The following is a 16,944-nucleotide window of genomic DNA, read 5'->3' on the forward strand; positions in this document are numbered from 1 at the left end:
AATAAAAATAAAGGCCACCTATCAGGATATACAGCCGCATATATCAGACCACCCTATGAATGTGATTATGAACAAAGGATGTTTCAAACCACTGTAATTCAAAACTTACGAATGAACAGATGCAGGAGCATCATCTCTTTGGAAAGTTCCTTCACTTCCAATCTGCTCCCTACGTTTTCCAGCTCTATCTTTGTATTTTGGATTCTTCAATGTCTTTTCATCTTCATATTCTGTATTCTTAATAAACACAAAGTATTCATTGAGGAAAAGAAAGCTGATAAATAAAATACAATTTCTGTACATGTGCCTTACTTAACAAATATGGTTCAATGTGGCCCTATAAACAATTAAATAAAAAACTAGCTATGATATGAAGAAATTACTGGGCATGGTGGCTCATGCCTGTAGTCCTAGCACTTTGGGAAACTGAGGCAAGAGGAAAGCTAGAGGCCAGGAGTTTGAGACCAATGTGAGCAATACAGCAAGACCCCCATCTCTACCTGATTTATATTAAAGTTATAAAAAAAAAAAGATATGAAGAAATTGTCATATTAGATACGCTACTTTTATTCTATTCCCTTTAAAATGTTTATATTATTGCAAGTTATACCACAACATACATATAAATAAGAAATTAATATGGTGAAAATATAGTACATTCTGACTTAATGCTATGTTCTCATCTTGTCATAGGAACTACTAGTATTCAAAGAAAAATACAGAATCCCTGGGGTTGGGAAAAAAAATCTATCTCCCCTTTTCTCTAAGGAACTGAAAGTTCCAAGGGACCTATAGTAGTTCCATATTGTTTATTAGAATGGAAAAATGTAGACGCTTTTAAAAAACCCATTTACTCTGGCAATAATAGTTTTTTGTTTCAGTAAGGCTCCATTTAAGTGACTAGTCACTTAACAAACATTCACTGGATGAACAGTATGTCATATACAAGCTGTGGTGGCACAAAGAAGGGTAGTCAATTCAGCATTCATAGAAGCCTTCCCTTTCCCTTTGTTGTAACTTGCTGATCTTTACATAAAAAGTATGACATTCATTCAGAGAGATAATAGGGACCAGAGAGCAATTCAAGGAAGGTATGACAGAAGCTTTTACTTAATTTTGCTTTTACAAAGAGAAGAAAAGGCCGGGGGCGGTGGCTCAAGCCTGTAATCCCAGCGCTTTGGGAGGCCGAGGCGGGTGGATCACGAGGTCAAGAGATTGAGACCATCCTGGCCAATATAGTGAAACCCTGTCTCTACTAAAAATACAAAAAAATCAGCTGGGCATGGTGGCACGTGCCTGTAATCCCAGCTACTCAGGAGGCTGAGGCAGGAGAATTGCCTGAACCCAGGAGGCGGAGGTTGCGGTGAGCCGAGATCGCGCCATTGCACTCCAGCCTGGGTAACAAGAGCGAAACTCCGTCTCAAAAAAAAAAAAAAAAGAGAAGAAAAATACAGAACCTAGTATCCTAGTAAGTTTTTCCCCCAGAAGAGAATACAGAAATTGAGCTAAAATTTTTGAGAAAACAATTGTGTTATCTCTTTAAATGTCTTCCAGTTTTTCCCCAAATTGGCCTATCTTACTCTTTCTATGATTTCTCTACCTTAGTACAACAGCAACGACAAAAAAATACAATTTGACAGAAAAATGTTATTTTGACAGCAACTTATTTTTTCACATCTTCATGAAGTGTAAAAATGTAGCACAAATATACGTAAGACCTAGATTCTATATCTAACTCTATCATTTACTAGCTGGGCTACTAAGCTTTAATTTCTCAAAAGTAAACTAGAAATATTAATTGCCTTCCTGATCTATTTACAGGATTAAATGGTAACTTTTTTACAAAAACACCTTTATTGAGATATAATTAAAATACAATAAATCATACAGTGTATATTAAGATACTTTTGAGATTTATGGACCTATGAAACTGTCACCACAAGCAAGATAATAAACATATCCATCTCTCCCAAAAGTGTCCTTGTCCCTCTTTGTAGTCCAACTCTCTAGACCTTCCCTGTGTAGCATTCCTCCCTTGTGTCTAAGCAATCAGTCATCTTCCTTCTGTTACAATACATTAGTTTGCTTTCCTAGAAGTTTATATACATGGTACAGAACACTTCACCCCACTTTCCTGTTTGTAGTTCTCAAGACCAACCACGATATGCTGGGAATGCAACATCCTGAGGTAAGGAGGGATTGGCTTAAACAGTCCAGGCTCTGTTCCAGTCCCCACCTGGAAACAGGATGTCTTTTCAGTGTTTCAGCCCAGTGAGTCAAATAGCCCTGAGGTTCATAACTCAAAAGTGGGCTGCTTTCCAGGATCCCTCAACGGCTGTGCAAGCAGGACACACACAGTTGAGACTCCATTCACCCAGAAGGCAGCTTTCTGAGCTCTGAGGGGGGGCATTTCACAATAAATCCTAGGCTTCTGTCATCCCTTGCTACCTATTTGTAAGTAATAAGTTTGCTTCATGTAACTTGTATGAGAGTGTGTTCTGTCTCACTGACCTCAGACAAGTTGAAAACCAGAGCACAGCGAAACTGTTCCACAAGTGGAAGCACATATACTTGTTTTATTTGGCTTCTTTCACTCAACATAACTATTCCGAGATTCATCCAGATTGTGGCCTATATTACTAATTCCTGCTTTTTTATTGCTAAATAGTATTTTCACCATATGGATACACCATAGTTTGCTTATCAATATATGATGGACATTTGAGTTTTTCTCAGTTTTTGGTTATTCCAAAAAACAACTGCAATGAACATTTCTTTACTAGTCTTCTTATGCACATATGCTAGCATTTATCTTGGGCAAAATGTCTCAGAGTAGAATGGCTGAATTGTGTAATAGGTGTATGTTTAACTTTTTTAAGAAACTACCAAAGCAACTGCACCATTTTACATTCCCACCAGCAGGGTATGAGATTTCTAGTTCCTCCACAACCCTTCCAATACCCATTATAGTCAGTTTTTCAAATTTTAGGCATTCTAATAGACATGTAGTGGTATCTCATTGTGGTTTTAATTTGCATTTCCTTAAAGACTAAGGATACTAAACATTTTTTCAGGTATTTATTTGCCATCGGCATATCTTCTTTGGTGAAGTACCTATTCAAATATTGGGCCCATTCTTTTAACTGAGCTCTTTTCTTAAGTTTCGTTAGGTTTTATGTATATTCTAGATACAGAAGTCTTTGACCAGATATATGATTTGCAAATATTTTCTCCAGTCTGTGGCCTGCCTTTTCATTCTCTTAATAGTGTCTTTGAAAACACATAAGTTTTTAATTTTGAAGAAATACAGATTACCACTTTGTTCTTAAGAATTGTGCTTTTGTTGTTAGAAATCTTGGCCTTTAAAAAAACATTTCTAGAAGTTTTAAAGTTTTAGGTTTTACTTTTATATCTATGATCCATTTTTGAGTAATTTTTATAGATGGTTCAAGGTATGTATGGATCAACACTCTTTTTGTTTGTGGTTTTTTTTTTCTTGGTAAGGCCATCCAATTATTCTACCACTACTTGTTGAAAAAGACCCCCCGTGGCCGTGCACGATGGCTTGTGCCTGTAATCCCAGCAGTTTGGGAGGCGAAGGTGAGCAGATCACCTGTGGTCAGGAGTTCAAGACCAGCCTGGCCAACATGGTGAAACCCTGTCTCTACTAAAAATACAAGTATTAGCCAGGTGTGGTGGCAGGCACCTGAAATCCCAGCCACGTGGGAGGCTGAGGCAGGAGAATCACTTGAACTTGGGGGGCAGGGGTGGCAGTGAGCCGAGATCATGCCACTGCACTCTAGCCTGGGCAACAAAGTAAGATGCTGTCTTAAAAAAAAAAAAAAAAAAAAAAACCACCACTCTCTCCACCAAACTGCCTTCATACATTTATCAAAACTTAATTGTCCATACGTACATTTGGATCTACTTCTGGACTATTATTTTGTTCCATCCATCTGTTTATCTTTATGCCAATATAACACTGCCTTAATCACTGTAGTTTAATTATAGAAAGTCTTGAAATCAGGCTGTATTAGTTCTCCAACTATGTTTTTCAGTCAATGGCATCTTCTTTGTAGATACAGGATCTCGCTGTATTGCCCAGGCTAGAATGCAGGGCCCATTCACAAATGCAATCACAGCTCACTGTAGCCTTGAACTCCTTATCTAAAGCGACCCTCTTGCCTCAGCCTCCCAAGTACCAGGGACTACAGACACTACTATGTCTAGCTATGTCAAGGCATCTTAATGCAAGTTTTCTGAAAATCAGAAATGTATATTCGAATGTAGGCAATCATCATTTTTCTACTCCAACTTCAATAGTTTTTAGGTTATAAATACCAGAACAGTAAACTAATAGAAATCACAAAATCATACAACTATTTATATATAAAATGTATCCAAATATTTAAAGACCATTTTTACTCAAAACCAGATATACAGCTTAACACATGAAATAATATTTAACATCTTCACCTGTAAACCGTATTTTACTCGTATTTTCTTTAATTCTTTTCTTCTTTCCAACTCTTTTTCCTCCTTACTTAGTGTTGGACCAACTGAAAGAAAAAGAACTTTTGGTTTAAAAAAACCACTAAATCTGATTTTGTAGAAAATTAAAACTGTTATTTCATAAAAAACTAAAAGAACCATTAGTAACCCATTCCGATCAACCAGAAGTTGAAATAAATATTAATATAAAGGATATTGGTTTGTGATGATGTCTTTTCAGAAGTTTGGTAACTAAACCTACTTGAGAAGTAAATAAAGCAAAAACTACAGATGATAGGAATTTTACAGTATAGATACCAAAATGAACAATAAACATCTTGATTTTTCAACATGCTTATTACAACAGAATCTCAAATGCAGAAATACTAAGTGAATTTTGCAAAGGAACATAGCCATGTGCAAAATAAAGCCAGAGAACCCAAAATTCATGTTATTGTGTAATACAACATACTCATTTTCAAATTAGTATCAGAAAACAAAAAATAAACAATGAACATGCATACTTGGCATTTAGTGGAAAAATTTATGTAAAAAAAGATGACCTCTTACTAGTTCAAAGCATCTATATAAATTTGAAGAGCATTAGATGGGTGGGCTGAAAGCACAACAGTAATATCCTACAGTGCTATTATAAAAACTAATGGTTCATAGACAATATACAGCATGAGCTGTCAATAGGACAGAAAACATATCAATCTATAGCCCTTAATACCTTGGTCTATTATTTCCTATGTTAATATCACATGACAGAGTTCAATTGTGGATGACTTTTTTTGCATCAATACACACATCAGAAAGAAACCAATCTTTATTAAATTATTACTTTATTAAGTCTTACTTTTTAAATTATTTTAACTGATAAAAATTGTATATATGGTGTACAACACAATTTTTGATATATGTATACATTGAAAACTGGCTAAATCAAGCTCATTAACATATCCATTACCACCTCACGTACTTATCATCATTTTGTGTATGGTGAGAACACTTAAAATCTAGTCTCTTAGCAATTTTCAATTACAACTCCTCTTAAGGACATTAGGCTACCACTACAGTCTGCCTCAAAAGCCTACTAAACTGGATTAGCAGAAAGAGAACTAATCCAATCTCTTTCCTGGTCAGAAAGCAGACCAATGCTACATATCATACAGCTAAATTCTTACACAGAAAAATCAACTACAATTACTCTATCAGCCTAGGTCTCAAATTCCAAATATATGTCATTTCTTAATCTCATTTGGTAATATTTACTGAAATATATCTCAATCTATTATTACATCAACTGGATACAAGACCAATAGCTTTATATAAATGTATCTCAATGCAGTATTATACCAAATTAGACATGAAGCCAGTAGCTGACTGATATTTTTAGAACATTTAAGTAATGAAAGAGAAATGTTATCACAGCCACATTTAATTGTTTTACATACCAAAAGATTCATCTTTCTTATCAAGGCGAAGGTGGGCTCTAACCTGCCCTGGTTCACAGCCATCACAGGTATCACTGCCAGGGTGAATGTGAAAGGATAAAACAGTTTCTCCAATTTTCACTTCGTCTCCATGCTCAAGTACATAAGGGTCACATTTAGTTTTTGGCTAGAGGGGAAACATTTTATAAAACAGAAATCAAAATACTCACATGTGGTTATCTTAAGTCTACTGTAAGTAATGTCTGATTATAATTTTAAAAATACCTGTTAATGAAATACACACACACACGCACACACTTCCCAACTTCATGACCCATAAAAAATGTTCTACTAGTGGAGATGAAGACAGCTGAACTGAGTTACTTAACAAACCCACCTCCCTATCCAATCAAAACTATCCAATTCTAGACTTCAATCTATTATCAAAACATAATCATCATAGTAAAAAAGATGCAAGTGTTAAGAGTGGGATAAATGCATCACATTCTTCTCTTGATAACTCAGTTTTATTTCCATTTTTATTGTTACAGATTAAGAATAAGGCCTCCCTCCTTCCCTGTATTTTCTTTTTTTGAGACAGTCTCTCACTCTGTAGCCCAGGCTGGAGTACAATGGCGCAATCTCGGCTCACTATAACCTCCACCTCCCCGGTGCAAGTGATACTCCTGCCTCAGCATCCCAAGTAGCTGGAATAACAGGCGCACATCACCACACCCAGCTAATTCTTGTATTTTTAGTAGAGATGGGGTTTCACCATGTTGGCCAAGCTGGTCTTGAATTCCTAACCTAAGATGGTCCACCGGCCTTGGGCTCCCAAAGTGCTAGGATTACAGGCATGAGCCACCACACCTGGCACCTCTGTTTTCTTATTATATGCCAAATACTTCGCTACATGCTGAGGATATAAGTATTAACTAAATAGACATAGCTTCTGCCTTTAAGAAGTTTCCAACTTAGTAGCATTTCCATTAAGACAATTAAAAAAAAAAAAAAAGGAGGGGGAGGACCTGGCCAGGTGCGGTGGCTCACACCTGTAATCCCAGCACTTTGGGAGGCCGAGGCAGGCAGATCACGAGGTCAAGAGATCGGCACTATCCTGGCCAACATGGTGAAACCCTGTCTCTACTAAAAATACAAACAAATTAGCCAGGCATGGTGGCACGCGCCTGTGGTCCCAGCTACTCAGGTGGCTGAGGCGGAAGAATCGCTTGAACCCAGGAGGCTGAGGTTACAGTGAGCCAAGATTGCACCACTGCACTCCAGCCTGATGACAGAACAAGACTCTGTCTTAAAAAAAAAAAAGGGAATACCTTCAAATTTGCTATTAAGAACATTTACACATTTACACCGAATAGCTTTACAATGGATTCATAACGGAAAATAAGGCATAGATACATAAGTAGAAGTCAAAACTCAACAGCCAAGTAAGTACCCACTGATTATATACTTTTTTCAGCCTTTCTGGAAATTCTTTTCCAAGCAACACAATTGAGCTTAACTCTAATCTGAACCAAATGATAAAGATTATGGCCTTCAGAATTTAAAAAATTCAGTTTAAAAATCATGTGCAGGCAATTAATACATATACACTCACCTGAAGAATCTGTTTTCCATTAACAATTGTACCATTTTGACTGCCTTGATCCACAAGCACATAACTTTGTAAGTCATGGTCAAAATGAATTTCTGCATGAAACTTAGAAAATGAAATCAAGCAATTATTAATTACTATACTTTTCAAAACCATGAATAACAATTTCTGTATGATATGATGATGTTAACTTGAGTCTTTTATAATTTAGATTTTATTATACTTAATACCTTTTCAGAAACACAAATTACTATATGCTTCTGGCAGAAACAGAGGCTACAGAAGAAAATGTCATCTATAACTCTACCTTCACCATGAAAAATTTAGTATTACGTCCTACCCTTTTCTCCTTTGTACCGGAGTTGAGATTATAATTTGAAAATTTTTCACCTAATGTATTTTCTGTATCATTAAAAACTTTTTTTTTTTTGAGATGGGATCTTGCTCTGTCACCCAGGCTACAGTGCAATGGTGTGATCACAACTTCCTACAGCCTTGACCTCCTGGGCTCAGGCAATCCTCTCACCTCAGCTTCCTGAGTAGCTGGGACTACAGGCGTGTATCAACATACCTGGCTAATTTTGAATTTTTTGTAGAGACAGGGTTTTCACCATGTTGCCCAGGCTGTTCTCGAACTCCTGAGCTCAAGTGATCCTCCTGCCTCGGCCTCCCAAAGTGCTGGGATTATGGGCATGAATCACCACACCCCGCCAAAAATTTGTAATACAAAATGTGATTTGAAACACTCAAGGCCAACTTCTCAGAGATGTTTCCAAGATCTTCAATAGTTAGGACTAATCATTCCCTCCTTGTTCCATAGCACTTTATTCCTCTTATTTTGCTTCTCTGTCTTAACATTGTCATGAGGTTCACCAAGTTGTTATACAAAGTTACAGAGTTGCAGTTCATTCATTTTTGATGAATGTTAATACGTTGTGTGGCTGTACCATAATCTATCCTTCCATCTTTCTGATAATGGACATTCAGGGTTTTTCCCCAAGGTGTTACTACTTTTAAAAATATTACTATAAACCTTCTTGTACCTGCAATCTTTTTGTGTACAAAATGCAAGCGTTCCTCTGGAGTACACACTTAGGAACAGAATTATTAAATCATAATATAAGCAAATCTTAAACTTTACTAGATACTGTTTTCCAAAGTGGTTGTATCAATTCATATTCCCACCAACAGTCTGTGAGAATTGTTGCTCCTCTATGTATAGTAACCCAAAACTCGATATTGCCAAAATTTATTTTTGCTAGCCTAAGAGGTGTGAAATTGCCTACCTGCATTTTGCTGATTACTACCAAAACTTTTTAATATTTATTAGCCGTTTGAGTTTTCTTTTCTGTAAATTTTCTTTTTATGTCCTTTGTACACTTTTTCCCAATTGGGTTGTTTAGAAAACTTTATACACTGCCAAACCCTATTCCAAAAAGCTGTTCTAAATTATGTTCCCAATAGTAGTAATGTTTAATAAATGATGAATGAGGACAAGCACAGTGACTCACACCTGTAATCCCAGCACTTTGGGAGGCTGAGGAGGGTGGATCATGAGGTCAAAAGATCAGGACCATCCTGGCTAACACAGTGAAAACCCGTCTCTATTAAGAATCCAAAAAAAAAAAAAAAAATAGCCAGGTATGGTGGCATATGTCTATAGTCCCAGCTACTGGAGAGGCTGAGGCAGGAAAATCTCTTGAACCTGGGAGGCAGAGGTTGTGGTGAGCTGTTATTGCACCACTGTACTCCAGCCTAGGCAACAAAGCGAGACTCTGTCTCAAAAAACAGTAATAGGCCAGGCACAGTGGCTCACACCTGTAATCCCAGCACTTTGGGAAGCTGAGGCAGGTGGATCACAAGGTCAAGAGATCGAGACCACCCTGGCCAACATGGTAAAATCCCATCTCTACTAAAAAATACAAAAATTAGCTGAGTGTGGTGGTGCGTGCCTGTAGTCTCAACTACTTGAGAGGCTGAGGCAGGAGAATTGCTTGAACCCATGAGGCAGAGGTTGCAGCAAGCCAAGATCACAACACTGCACTACAGCCTGGTGCCTAGCAACAGAGCGAGATTCTGTCTCAAAATAAATAAATAAATAATAATAAATAAATAAAATGATGAATGAAAATTGATACCTTGGCTTCATCTGTATTTCTTAGACTACTAGAAAGACTGAATGGTTTTTCATATATTAACCACGATATTTCATTTACTGTGAATTGCCTGATGTTATCTTTTGCTCACTACTGGTGTCACAGTGGGGTTTAAAAACATAAATTTGCGCCGGGCGCGGTGGCTCAAGCCTGTAATCCCAGGACTTTGGGAGGCCGAGGTGGGTGGATCACAAGGTCAAGAGATCGAAACCATCCTGGTCAGCAAGGTGAAACCCCATCTCTACTAAAAATACAAAAAATTAGCTGGGCATGGTGGCACGTGCCTGTAATCCCAGCTACTCAGGAGGCTGAGACAGGAAAATTGCCTGAACCCAGGAGGCAGAGGTTGCGGTGAGCCGAGATCGCGCCATTGCACTCCAGCCTGGGTAACAAGAGCAAAACTCCATCTCAAAAATAAAAAACAAAAACATAAATTTGCATGAACTTTTAAAAAACAAAGAACATATATTGTGTCATATTTGTTGTGACTGTCCCAGTCTGCCTTTTAAATTTGTTTCTTAACATATAAAGAGCAAATTATTTTGTCCTTTGTAATTTTTACCATTTTTTAAACTCAGAAAATCTTCTATCTAGTGGTTAAATACTTGCTTTCTTTTTCCCCTTAATATTAACATAAAGTTTCTTTTTTAAAGGTTTTTCATCTATTTGGATACATGGTATATGTGCTGTCAAACTGACTTCGCCAACAAATTATCCAACCCACCAGCGGATATTAGTCTAAAAGAAAGAAAGAAAAAACAGAAGTGCCACCAGAAGCCCGGTGCAGTGGTGTGCCTACAGTGCTAGATACTCAGGAAACTGAGGCAGGAGGATCACTTAAGCCCAAGGAGTCATCAGGGACTACAGTGTGTGCCACTGCATTCCAGTCTGAGCAAAAGAGTAAGACCCTGTCACTATTTAAAAAAAAAAAAAAAAAAAAAAGCCGCTACAGGCTGTTCTAAGGTTTAGACTGAAGGTGGGGAAGAACCTTGGAGCTCTTTGCTATTTAAGTTACAGATAAGGTTTTTTATTTAATTTTTTGAGGAGACTCAAGGGTCATAGTGAAAAAGCAAGATAATCTCGTTAAAGTTAAAATTATGAGGACATTTTCCTATTTTTGAATGCATTCCCAAAACATGAAAGTAAATAAATAGACTTTCAAGTTTAAAATGAGAAATTATATTCCAAAAAAAACACAAAAATCACATAAAATCTACTTTAGGTCCACATTACAGTCCGTTAAATAAAAGTAAAACAGGAACAATGGAAGGTCAAAAAAAAAGAGAAAGCAAAAAAGGAAAAGAGGTAACAACCATAAGAGAGGAAGGAAAACATAGAAAACATAGTGCTGGAAACAGAAATATAAAGAGCCTCAGACAGATGTGGTGGCTCACGCCTGTAATCCCAGCACTTTGGGAGGCTGAGGCAAGTGGATCACTTGAGCTCAGGAGTTCGAGACCAGCCTGGTAAACCCCCAGGTGAAACCAGATCTCTGAAACATAAAAACTATCTGGGCACGGTAGAGCATGCCTGTAGTCCCAGCTTCTTGCAGGGCTAACGCAGGAGGATTGCATGAACCTGGGAGGTCAAGGCTGCAGTGAGTCATGATCACACCACTGTACTCCAGCCTGGGTGACAGAGTGAAATCCTGTCTCAAAAAATAAAAAAATAAAAAGTAAAAATATATAAAGAGCTTCAGTAGCTAAACCCTTAGTTATTTTCTACTTACATATAACTTGACTTGTAATTCTGTTCTATTTGTTTCGAGTACTCAATTGTTCTTTTTCCTGAAACCATTTGAGACAGGGTCTCATTCTGTCACCCAGGCTACAGTGCAGTGGTATGATCACAGCTTCCTGCAGCTTTGACCTCCTGGGCTCAGGAGATCCTCCCACGTCAGCTCAATTGAGAGAAGTTTTAAAGGAGATCCCTGAGTGGTATAGGATATATTCTTGGGTTATAAAACACTCTGGGCTCAAAGTAACCACCTCCTAAAGTAGCCTGAAGCCAGGTATGATTCATTTTTTAATAGTCATAAAATGTAGCCTGTTTATTCACTCAATTAATATTCATTAAATGGGTACTACTTTAAGACTTAAAATGTGTTTTCTATTCTTATCCAGATTCTTAAAAATAAACATGATTTTGTTTATTCAAATTGTGATAAAGAATTATTTTCTGAAGCACTGGAATAAACAAATCTGCACTGCCTTCATTACCATTACTACACTGCATATTAACCTTCCTATTAAATGAGAAAAATCCCTAAGCTTTCTACTGTAATAATGATATAAAAAATTAGATCTAGGGGACTATGTTTGAGAAATCAAAGAGCATACCTTACTGACACCAACTTCAGGGATTCGGAGAGTATGTTCCATATCCTTTTCTCTGCAGAGTTAAGTAAAGTATCTTTAATAATTTATGAAGCATATGATATAAATGTAGCACTTATAGAGTGACAAAGAATGGAAAGAATGTTTAAAAACAGATAATGTTGGCCGGGCGCAGTGGCTCATGCCTGTAATCCAGTACTTTGGGAGGCCGAGGCGGGCGGATCACAAGGTCAAAAGATCGAGACCATCCTGGCCAACATGGTGAAACCCTGTCTCTACTAAAAATACAAAAAAAAAAATAGCTGGGCGTGGTGGTGCACACCTGTAGTCCCAGCTACTCAGGAGGCTGAGGCAGAAGAATCACTCGAACCCAGGAAGCAGAGGTTGCAGTGAGCCAAGATTGCACCACTGCACTCCAGCCTGGCAACAGAGCAAGACCCCTTCTCAAAAAAACAAAACACATAATGTTAAAATACAAGTCTACCAACAGTAAATAGCCTGTTTATGGATTATCCAGTTTCCTTACTGCTTCTCTAGATTTCCTGTACTTTCATACAGTGATTATTTGCTCATATTTTTTCCCCGAAACTGTTTCCTTTGGGTAGAGATTTTGCATTAGTCTTCTTTGTACTCACAGCACACAGAATAATGCTTAACATATGGCCAGGCGTGGTGGCTTACATGCCTGTAATCCCAGCACTTTGGAAGCCTGAGGTGGGTGGATCACTTGAGACCAGGAGTTTGAGAGCAGTCTGGCCAATATGGTGAAACCCCATCTCTACTAAAAATACAAAAATCAGCTGGGTATGGTGGTGCATGCCTGTAATCCCAACTACTCAGGAGGCTGAGGCGGACAATCGCTTGAACCCAGGAGGCAGAGGTTGCAATGAGCTGAGATTGTGCTACTGCACTCCAGCCTGGACAGCCTGGACAACAGAGCATGACTCTGTCCCAAAAACAAAAAACAAACAAACAAACAAATACATACTCTGAAATAAATGAATGATATAATAATATTAACCATTTTACCTTCCAATTGTAGCAGGGTTTACAGCAGTAATGATAAAGAGTGATCCTGTCTGCAACACAGGTGATCTGATGACAATTACTCTGATACACGGGGGCCAAATTTTGTCTTCATCTGCCAAGGAAAGAAGTGGATAAATATTAATTTAACTGCTATGAAAAAGAATTTCATAGGGATAACTAGGAGGTATCCATAAAATAAAAATATGTTGGTAAAAAAATCTTAATTCTGACTAAAACAAACTTCTTAAATTCTGCTGTATAATACACAGCAATTGGTAAGGCTTAACACTGTTATTAAGGTGATCAACAGAAAGGTTGCTGCGTATTTAGCATCTATCACAGTTATCAAATAATCAACTCTTTCTTTTTAAAGGTTTTGGAATGGGAAGATATCCCAAATATTTTTATATTATTTTAAGCTACAAAAATTGAGTCCACTTTAAAAAAAAAAAAAGGCTGGGCACAGTGGCTCATGCCTATAATCCCAACACTTTGGGAGGCTGAAGTGGGTGGATCACGAGGTCAGAAAATCGAGACCATCCTGGCCAACATGGTGAAACACTGTCTCTACTAAAAACACAAAAATTAGCTGGGTGTGGTGGTGTGCACCTGTAGTCCCAGCTACTCAGGAGGCTGAGGGTGGAGAATCGCCTGAACCTGGGAGGCAGAGGTTGCAATGAGGCAAGATCACACCACTACACTCCAGCCTGGGCAACAAAAGACCAAGACTTCATCTCAAAAAAAATAAATAAATCCAGAGAAATGCCACTGAGAACCAAAGAACAAAATAAGCTCATACACTATACAGTTGGCCCTCAGTATCTGTGACAGATGAGTTCCAAGATCCCTCCTCATATGCTAGAATCTATGGATGCTCAAGTCCTTATATAAATGGTATTGTATTTGCATATAATCTATGTGCATCCTCCTGTATACTTTAAATCTCTAGATTATTTATACCTAATACAATGTAAATACTATATAAATAGATACACAGTATTGTTTAGAGGATAACAATAAAAGAGTTTGTACATGTTCAGTACAGATGTAACTTTCCATTTTTTTTCCCTGAATATTTTTGACCTGAGGTTGTTTGAATCCACTAATGAAGAACCCATGGATACAGAGAGCCAAATGTAATATGAAATCCTGTGTTGTAAAAGTATGTCTTTATAATATTCAAGTAAAAAAAAATTAGATTTACCGTAATATCCACGTCGGATTCATAATGTATACTTTTTAAAGACAACTTGTTTTTCAAAACTCATTTTACAAAAGTAGACTACAAGTATCTAACACACTGAAACAGCCTTAATCCATATTTTAGGATTAGAATGTAGGTAACTTGATTTTGTGTTCTATTGACTAGGCCATTCAATACAATGAAACTTTCTGAAGGTCCAAGTATTAGTCATTTATTCACATCCTACTCTCTAAGAATAATCAAGTGGCTGCCCACATAATTTTCAATAACATCATTAAAATAATGTTTACTTTTTGGCAGATAATACTATGACTCACTAACATTTTTAATGATTTTACTCTTTTAGAGTTACCAGACTGGGATATTTACTTAATGATTATTAACTCACCTTCATCCTCACTATCTTCGGCAGTTACATTGCCTTCACTGGTAATGTCTTCGTCATAACTATCCTCGGTCTGAGAATCCGTAATTTCACCTTCCTCTGGTTCACTATCAGTCTCCATGATTTTCTCATCTTTAAATGACGTTGAATTAGAGATGTTTTCATGAAGAGGACACTCTACAGTATTTCCACTGGCTGGAACAGTGAATTTTGAAGGACTATTTTTGTGATGAATGCCTATTTTGGTCTTCTTTTTCATATGTGAAAAATTTTCTTCCTCATTGCAGCTTGTATGTTCAACACTGAAGGCTTTTTGATCCTCTGAATTCAAATCCTGGAGAAGGATAGGTAGATAGTGGGAACAGGGGAGAATACTCTTAAACATCACTATCTTATTACATCAAGTTTCAATAAATTCGTGAAGATATATGTTAGTAAAATAACAATGGTTACAATCTGTACCCCCCTCTTCTCACATTTCCTTTCTTGGTTAATGATATTTCCATCTTCTTATCATTCAAATTAAAAATCCTATAGTTATCTCTGAGATCCCCTTAATCATATGCAAAATTAGTATTACAAGTACTACACATTTTTCTCAAAATATATCCCAACTCTGTCCCTCTATCTATTCCCAATGTCTTAACATTTCTAGTTCAAGCCCTCATCACATATTGCCTGGACTGTGGGATAGCAGAGACCAATGATGTCTAATGAAAATGTAACACAAGCCATATTTGTACTTTTATATTTTCTAGTAGCCACATTTAAAAAGTAAAATTATTAATGAGACCGTTTACATTTATTTTTTGTACTAAGTCTGCAAAATCCAGAGTGTATTTTACACTTAACAGCACATTTGACTTTGGACTAGCAACACTTCAAGTGCTCGACAGCCACACGTAGCTGGTGGCTACCTTACTGGACAGCGCAGGCCTGAAGAATACCTATTCTAAATTTTCTTTTTAAACTTGTAACCAATTAGCAAGTCAACACAAATAAGACACAGAATTAGCTTTACTTACATCATGAATTTAAAGATCCAAATGTATTCAATATGTGGCAAAATTTAGTTTTGCTAAAATTTAGTAGTTCAGATTTGGCTTGATAACACATAAAAGTTTAAAGTACAGTATCTTATTCCAAAATTTTAACAATCTATTGTATGAATAATCTACTGTATATTTATAGCTGATACAACTTATAAAGAAATCTATTTTTTAATTAACAAAAATTATGTATTTTTATCATGTACAACATGATGTTTTGAAATATGTACACAATCTAGAGTGGTTACATTGAGCTAATTAACATGTACATTATTGCAAATACTTATTTTTCTGTGATAAGAAACTTAAAATTTGCTCTCAGCAGTTTTCAAGAATACAATACATTGTTTTTAACTATAGCCACCATGTTATACAATGGACAAATCTATTATTTTAATCTTAGGAAGAGCAAAGAGTTATTTTCTGTTTTTTTCCCTTGTTTTCTAACACACTCTCACTTTTCCTTCTACCTTAGAGCAACATGAAGCAAATTCATAGGCTCTCCTTATATTTTATTTTATAAACTATGACAGCATCTCACACACCTATTTTTAATAACAACATTAAGTTCAGCTTGGAGACTGTCTAAACATTCACAGTTTGAGAAATTCTATATGCATCTAGAAATACAAATTCACCAGGGACAAGAACAAGGGCAAGGAGATGAAAAACCATGAGGAGCTTTTTTACATTATAAAATTATAGCTAAAAAATTCTCTAAAAAAGCAGTTTCTAATCTTGTATATTTATTACTTACTGAACAACACATGCAGGGAAAGCTATTTGCCAGTACAGAATGTTAGATATCCATTCAATGAAAAGAAAGTAGGGCTTATTTACCGGCACTGAGGCACATGTATATATTTCAAATTATTTACTCCTATCTCCTCTACTGTCTTCCTTCACATAACCTCCAGCTACAAAAAGTGAAACTCAAAAATATCTTTAAAAATAAAAAAAACAGATAAAGATACTCTCATGGCCTCACAGGTACCTTTTAGAATCCTCAGGAAATTCTCAAAATTCCAACAGGATTTTTCTTAAAGTTCTTGTCTTGGAATTCAGATACTTTCAAAGAAGGATGGCAAAGATGAGTAGTTATGGGAGTGAGGCTGGACCAAAATATCACAGAATGCTTTCAACCCTATTCTCTAGTTTTTCAGTAAAGGCCATATATACTCTATTGTTAGGGATCCCTATAAACTCTTTTTCTATTGTTAGAAGAGGTGCTTTCACAACCTAGCCT

At 36.7% G+C, this 16,944-nt stretch overlaps 1 protein-coding gene across 3 annotated transcripts in view; it reads right to left on the minus strand.

Moving 5' to 3' along the window:
- The window catches only part of AGGF1 (angiogenic factor with G-patch and FHA domains 1), a 42,913-nt gene that overhangs the window by 13,913 nt on the left and 12,056 nt on the right, over positions 1-16,944 (minus strand). For all 3 annotated transcript variants that reach the window (XM_074384565.1, XM_010341025.3, XM_010341018.3), the window contains exons 6-12: positions 14,653-14,983; positions 13,061-13,172; positions 12,035-12,086; positions 7,543-7,644; positions 5,949-6,114; positions 4,477-4,559; positions 110-237 (exon numbers count right to left, since the gene is read on the minus strand). In XM_074384565.1, coding sequence (XP_074240666.1) covers positions 110-237; positions 4,477-4,559; positions 5,949-6,114; positions 7,543-7,644; positions 12,035-12,086; positions 13,061-13,172; positions 14,653-14,983 — 974 coding nt within the window. The remainder of the gene's footprint in view (positions 1-109; positions 238-4,476; positions 4,560-5,948; positions 6,115-7,542; positions 7,645-12,034; positions 12,087-13,060; positions 13,173-14,652; positions 14,984-16,944) is intronic.

This window comes from Saimiri boliviensis, chromosome 1 (genome assembly GCF_048565385.1).
Source record: "Saimiri boliviensis isolate mSaiBol1 chromosome 1, mSaiBol1.pri, whole genome shotgun sequence".
In the NCBI taxonomy this organism is placed as follows: domain Eukaryota; kingdom Metazoa; phylum Chordata; class Mammalia; order Primates; family Cebidae; genus Saimiri; species Saimiri boliviensis.